Source organism: Lagopus leucura, unplaced genomic scaffold (genome assembly GCF_019238085.1).
Source record: "Lagopus leucura isolate 7727_CA_CO unplaced genomic scaffold, USGS_WTPT01 Super-Scaffold_100001, whole genome shotgun sequence".
NCBI classification, from domain to species: domain Eukaryota; kingdom Metazoa; phylum Chordata; class Aves; order Galliformes; family Phasianidae; genus Lagopus; species Lagopus leucura.
In genome coordinates, this window is record NW_024962262.1 from 67,300,776 (window position 1) to 67,307,522 (window position 6,747).

A 6,747-nucleotide genomic window follows, 5' to 3' on the forward strand; every position below is an offset into this window, starting at 1 on the left:
TCAGCCATCGCTTGACAACAAGGCACTGAACTCCGCTCGCTGCTCACCACATGCTCTCAGAGGAGGAGACCGTCAGCTCTGGTGCTCAGGGACTACATGAACCGTTTGTGGTAGACGTAGCGGTGTGCTGCGTGGCATTACTCATAACAGAGCGAGAGAAGGATGAAGTCATACAGCAGCGCACACCACAAAGTCAGAGCCAGGAGGCTAACGAGATAAACAAGCAAAGTCCCATTGCACTGCTCCACAGAAAGAATCCCTGCATGCCCCTGCAGCAGAACTGTGTTTGAATCGCCTCTCCACATGCAACATGCGGGAACACCAGCAGGTGTGGAGGACAGATGCGATAGCAATAATTTCTTACCACACTGTGATTCAGGTGGTTTTCTTCCCTCAACTCCAGTCTGCTTTTCGGTGCATCGCCATCATTAACTGGGATTTTCCTATTAAAAAACAGAAGCTTGTTACCGGAAAGCACCCTACACACTTCATTATCAGCCCAAGGTTGTATACTACAGCAGCCCCATCCCATACTGTATTTAGCTGTCCATGCACGGTGACTGCTTTAGTAAGAAAGGATTGTTTGAGAACAAGAACACACTGAGCCCATCTCAGGGCTCAGCTTCTTGCAATGCCCACAATTATTGCCAATGTTTACTATTTGCTCCTCTTCACTTTCTTCTTTCCCAAGAAGAAAATACACCATTTTAAACACGCCCTTTCCACTTACCACCCATAAATGCTGCAATGGAGAAAATTAAAACACACACGCTAATATCATACGACTGTCAGCTGTTCCATGCTAAAGAGGGGGCTGCACATCTGTGCCATAGCAGTGCTGCAGCACTGGGACTTGTTATCACGGCAAGCACCGATAAAGAATATACCTTAGTGCCAAATTTCAAATCCCGGGGATAAAAACCGCTGACATGCAACAGAAGGAAAGTTTCATCATTACCCCAAAGAACTCCCTTCAATCAAAGCACTTAAAGGCACACATCACTTCCATCAGACATCAGCACCCGCATCGCCGTCACCCCCGGCACCCAGCTGATCCCTGTGCAGGAGGCAGCAAGCTCACGGTAAGGCCTCGGCTGCACAACTTGCAGCAGCTTAAATATTTACCTGTCCTCATTAATTCCACACATGCGGACCCTTTCATTGCTCATCCAGCTATGAACGTTGCCATACAGGGGGGTTGCAGAAAGCATGACGTCTTCTTAAAAAATCGCTGCTTTTCTTCACGGTTTTATATTCTATTAAAAAAGGAGGGGGGGGGGGAAGGAAGAAGAAAGTTGAGCAGATTTGTCTGGGAGGAAATGCAAACATCAGAGCGGAGCAGGCAGCCTCCCTCCGGGTCATTAATAATGAATGCCGCGTTGGTGCGGGGAGCGCGCTGCCTCCGCCAACCGCTAAGGGAGATACCCTGCAATAAAGGAGCAAATTGAGGGCATTTATAGGTCAGAGGAGATGGATCTTTTCCCCAGCGCGCGTCCAGAAAATTAAGTACCATTCCGGGCTATCGACAAAGAAAACTTTCCCCAGTACATTGAATCAGAGCATGCTGCAGTTCACACCGGCACCCAAACGCCCACCTCGGTGGGGCCGGAGCAACGGGCTCACAGCAGTAGGCTGGGGCTGGCCACAGCAGATGAGAGGACGAGAGGCAGCCACGTCCCCACACCCGGCAGTGAAGGGAATGCCTCTCCCTCCCACCACCACCTCCGCTCGCATTAAATCCTGCTTTGCTGCATGAGCGAAGTGTCAGGACAAGCTGCGTTTTATTAACAGGATTAGCGCGGCGCATGATTTATTCCGGTGCAAGATTTTAATTGCTCTTCGGAGGTCGAGTCGTCGCTTTTGACTGCGCTTCAGCCCGCATCCCACTGCCGAACGCTGGCTTAAGAAGTAGGGGGAGCCTTAATGCACAGGATATCCCTCGGCTCTTCCTCTCTCACAAAAATAGAAGCCCACAAGCGGGCGGCACGGCGCTCCTCACTGCGCACAGGGCTGACCGCGGGGAGCTCAGCGCATAGCGTCTCCCACCACACGCAGCTTCCCCAGCAAACTCATTTCCTTTGTTAGGCTCCGGGATATGCAAATGGTGGCTTTGGCATTTAATGGGGAAGAATCCCAGATTGCACCTCAGCACAATACTTCGCACACGTGGGGAGGGATGTAAGGGCCCGAGTGGCATTCGCTCCCCAACACTTTCCTCTCCCCTCGGAATGGCCTTTTGTGCATAACTCCGCGTCTGGAACAAATGTATATTAATGGCACAGCACCAAGACCCTCCTCTCTCCAGCACCATTCGCTCCCCATAATGAAGCCCACAAAAATCACTGCAAGGAAACAAAAATCTGCGGAGATTACAGACCGCGCTATCATTCAGAAGGAGTTATTTCACTGCAAAGACGGTTTCTGGACAGATTTACTGGTTTCCAGATGCGCCGCTCGTAATGTTTTCAATAGAGGCAGCAGCAGCATGGCTGGAGTGATTTAAGGCTTTCCGTACGGCTGGTGGCCGCACCACTGGGAGCCTCGCACCCTACTCGTTTTGGGGACAGCTCTGGCCTTCCTCCTGGATATGGATGGCTGAGATAAGGCACAATGCCCACACCAGGGCAACTAACTAAGCAAAGAACTGCACTGGAGAACAAGAGCCTCCTGAATCAGAGCCCTTTGGGGTGCAGGGTAACCAGCTACAGCCCCATCCCCTAAAGCCACCCCAGGCACACAAGTGCGCTCGGCACCCAGTGAACTCTATGTGAACCGCAACAGGGTAGAGGTCTGCTAGTGCCACCCTTGCATCACTGCAGCTGCACCTCTAGTCGCACCCCTTCCTCTCCCCTCCCGGGGGTGCCCGCAGCACTACGACGAAGGCACCGCTCCTCTATTTATACCCGCCTTCCGCGGGGGCGGCCCCGTTACGAAACCCCGACGGCAAGCATCGCTGTGCGCGGCGGGGAGAGCAAGGCCGCGTCCGGCCCTCCTCCCTCCCTCCGTCCCCTTCCTCCTCCTCTCCCCGCTGAGCACCGCCCGTCCCGGAGCACCGCAGCCCCCGGAGCGCGACCGGCATTTCCTCCGGGAGGTGCCTGCCCGATAGGGCCCTCCGCGGCTAAATATAGGCGGTGATGCGCGACGGGGGAAGTGGGGGGGGAGTAGTGGGGGGGAACAGCGAGACGCGCACACGCGGTTCCGCAGCGCTGCCGCCGTGTGAAACCAGCTGTGAGCGGCGTCTGCAAGCACTGACCTGCACGCAACGCCGTGCCGAGCCCAGCCGGGAGCGCCCGGCCCCGCACCGCAGGGGCAGGCGGGGGCACACCGCGCTGCTCGGGCGGCGGATTAGAGCGGGGAGCGTTTGGGTCTCCCACGCAACGTCAACAGACTTTTGGCAGCCGTCGACGCCAGCAGCAGCACGAAGTTTTGTTCACGCGCTCTTGGCGTGGAAACGAGAAAAACCCGGTGCCGGCGGCGGCAGGAGGGGGAAGGCAAATCCTCGCGGCCCCGGGAGCCGGGCGGGGGGCGGCCGTCGAGGGGGGCAGGACGGCCGTCGGGGCCGCGGCGCGGGGAGCCAGGAAGCAGGGCGGGGGGAGCGGCGCAACGGCGCACGAGTTCCCTTCTGGCGCCTTTCCTCTTTCCACCTCCAGCCCCGCCTGGCTGCCCGCCAGTTTCCACTGCACAACCGCGGGGCGGGCGGCAGCGCTGCGGCTGGGGGGGGGGAGGGGGCGCTGGGGGGGAGCGAGGGCTGCGCCGGGTGCACGGGGGGGGAGGCGGGCGGCAATCGAGGACGGCCCCAACGCTCGGTTCCAGGCCGCTGGAAGGATCATTGGTAGATTTGCGCAAATCCCGGCGTGGGGAGCGAGAAGCAATCGGGGACTCGTAGCGATCTCCTTCGATTAGCCCTCATCTGGAGTTTGATTTAAAGGGCAGTGCTCGGGCGGTATTTATAAATGCGGGCTGCCGTTCAGAGCTGCGCTGAGCCGCTGCGTTCCCACCTCGGGTCTCGGTCCCCTATCGCTGAGCCCCGACAGCGGGCAGCTAGCTGGCACCGGCCGCGTGCTCAAAGGGGCGGTGGGAAGGGAAGAAGGAGGCTGCGCTTTTTGCAAAATAAACAAACAAACAAAAAATAGGGAAAATATCGCCGGTTGTTTGTTGCAGCCTCCCCGCAGCATCCCCGCCAGCCACACGTTCCGGAGCCGGAGGAGGAAGCCGCAGGCTCGAGAGCCGCCGCTCGGCTCCTCGGATTAGAGCACGAGTGTGACCTTTACCCGGGACGTGTGGCATTTCATTTAAGCGCAGCGCCCGGCACAATGCGCCAGCGAGATCGCTAACCCGATTGGAAATCCACCTCGAGCCGTGCGCGGCTCCTCTGCGGCTCTCGATGTGAGTGCTCCGCCGCAGCCCCCCAACCCCCCCGCCGCACCATCACGTGTCGGACGGCGGCCGGGACTCGCCGCCGGGTAAACACGGGACTGTCCAGGGGGGTGGAAGGAGGGGGGGCACCGCGCCGCGCCAGGCTCCGGCCCGGCGGAAAGACCACCCCACCCCACACACAAACACATACACACGCGCGCGCGCTCGCGGTGGCCCCGGGGAGGGCGATGGGGGAGGGAAGGGCGGTCCGCCCCCCCCGCGCCGTCTGTCACGCCTTGGCCCCGCACAGGCAGCGCCGGAGCGGCAGCAGCGCTTTCCCCTTTCCCATATGCCGCGAGGCGAATCGTCGCGCTGCTCTCGGCGCCGGTTACAGCCAAAAAGGGAGGGGAAAAAAAAAAAAAAAGTTTTCAATTAATGATAAGCCCAGGGACTGGGGAGGGGGGCGGGGAGGCGGCCAATAAGAAGAGAGAGGCAAAATGGCTGCGAGCCCTCGGGCGGCCCTGCCCGCCCCCGGCCCGCGGGGAAGGAGCCCCGGGGAAGCCCCGGCCCGCTCCGATCCGATCCGAGGGGCGGCTCAGAGCTGCGGGTCCCCGTCACCGCGGCGAGGAGCGCCCGGGGATCGCGGGGACGCCGCGTCGGCAGCACCGCACGAGCGGCACCGCGTCGGCAACCACGACGCCCCCCGGCCCCAGCGCTCCCCGTGCTTCCTCGCACGCTCCGCCGCAGCGCTCCGGAGGCGGCGGGGAGGGGAAGCGCGGATCGGCGAACCCCGGCTCCCCCCTCTTCTCCTCCCCTTCCCCGGCGGCAGCGCGGCCCCCTCCGGCCGCCCACCCGCCGCGGCATCTCCCCGCCCGGCCGCCCGCGCCATTTTAGAGGCACACACACACGCGCTCGCCCACGCTCGCTCGCACACACGCACGGAGCGAGGTTTCCGCCGGAGCCAACGGCACGGCCGGGCCCGCAGCGGGGGGGGGCGGGGGAGGGGAAGCGGCGCGGCGCTCGCACGGCCCCGCGGCACCGCAGGTAACAGAGGGCCGCGGGGAGGGAGGGAGCGCTGCCCCGCGCGCCCCCGCCCCATTAACCCGCCGCGCCCTCGGCGCCCCGGGAGCGCTCATTGTCGCCTTTATCCCGGGCGGCTTTGGCTTTTCAGGAGGGCGAGCGAGAGAAAAGAGAGGGAGAAAAAAAGAGAAAGAAAGCAAAAAAAAAAAAATAATAATAAAAGAGAAAACCCCTCGAGCCAGCCCCTTCCCCCCGCCCGCCCCCATTGTTCGGCCGCGGGAGGCCGGGCGGTGGGCGAGCGCAGCCCCGGGTTGCCATTCCCGGCTGCTTCCCGCTGCCCCCTCCACCCCCCGTCTGTCACAGCAACTTCAGGGCTGGGGGGATCCTCCTCCCCCAGCCTCCACGAATAAAGAACTCCGAGAGAGTTGGACGGAAAGCCGCGCTCCCGTCCACAGCGCTACGCTCGGTACGCAGCCCCGTTGCTCCCCCCGTCGCGGCCGTGCGCCCTCTGCTCCCCTCGGGGCCGCCCCGGCTCAGCGCTCCCAGCCCCGGCCGCCGCCGCACGCCAGGCGGGGGAAGCCCCCCCGCATCCGTCGGGGACGTTGGGAGATATTGATCACGGACGCCTTCATTTTGCATAATTGCGGCTGACAGGGCCTGTGGTTCCCTCATTTACGGAGCAACAGCTTCGAGGGGCTGATGGATGGGGAGCGGCTCTCTCCGCTCTCCCCTCCCTGCCCCCCCGGCTCCACAGCCCCACCGGGCCTCCGAAACTCCTGCGGCAAATGGCCGGCACGGCGCGCCTCGACTCAGCACGGCACGGCACAGCACAGCAAGGCTTGGCTCAGCAGAGCACGGCTGAGCACGGCACGGTTCGGCTCGGCATAACACAGCTCAGCAAGGCTTGGGTCAGCACAGCACGGCTCAGCATGGCACGGTGCTTTCCCCAGGGCCGTCTCAGCCCTCAGCTTATGAAAAGTGTTTGGGAAGTTGGGGCTTATCCTCCCTTTTCTTTCTCTCTCCCTCTCTCCCTCTCTCCTCCCAACAACATGCAAACAAACAGCTCGGTTTCTCCTAAACAACGCATAAGAATTAGCCTCGCCTCGAAGTTTAGGTCGGGCTCACGGCGCTAACATTTCTCCCTGCTGGGAAATGCTTCCCGAGCACTTCTGGAAGCGCTGGCGATTCTCCGGCTACAGAAGCAAACATCTCTGCAGCTGCATATCTCAACCACGCATCACCTTCTGCACCGTTCTGAAGGCACAGAAGGGAAAAGAAAGGAAAGAAAAAAAAAGTATGGGGCGGAAATAGGGGAAAGAAACCCCAAACAGAATGCTCGGCTTTTCCAGAAAAATAAAGAAAGGGGGGGGG

General features: G+C 60.8%; 1 protein-coding gene across 6 annotated transcripts in view; it reads right to left on the minus strand.

Annotated features, from left to right (window-relative positions):
- BCOR (BCL6 corepressor) overlaps positions 1-6,747 on the minus strand; it is a 58,819-nt gene that overhangs the window by 27,622 nt on the left and 24,450 nt on the right. For all 6 annotated transcript variants that reach the window (XM_042866605.1, XM_042866608.1, XM_042866606.1 and 3 more), the window contains exons 2-3: positions 1,126-1,256; positions 365-443 (exon numbers count right to left, since the gene is read on the minus strand). In XM_042866605.1, the coding sequence (XP_042722539.1) occupies positions 365-443; positions 1,126-1,211 (165 nt within the window). In that variant the 5' untranslated portion in view covers positions 1,212-1,256. The remainder of the gene's footprint in view (positions 1-364; positions 444-1,125; positions 1,257-6,747) is intronic.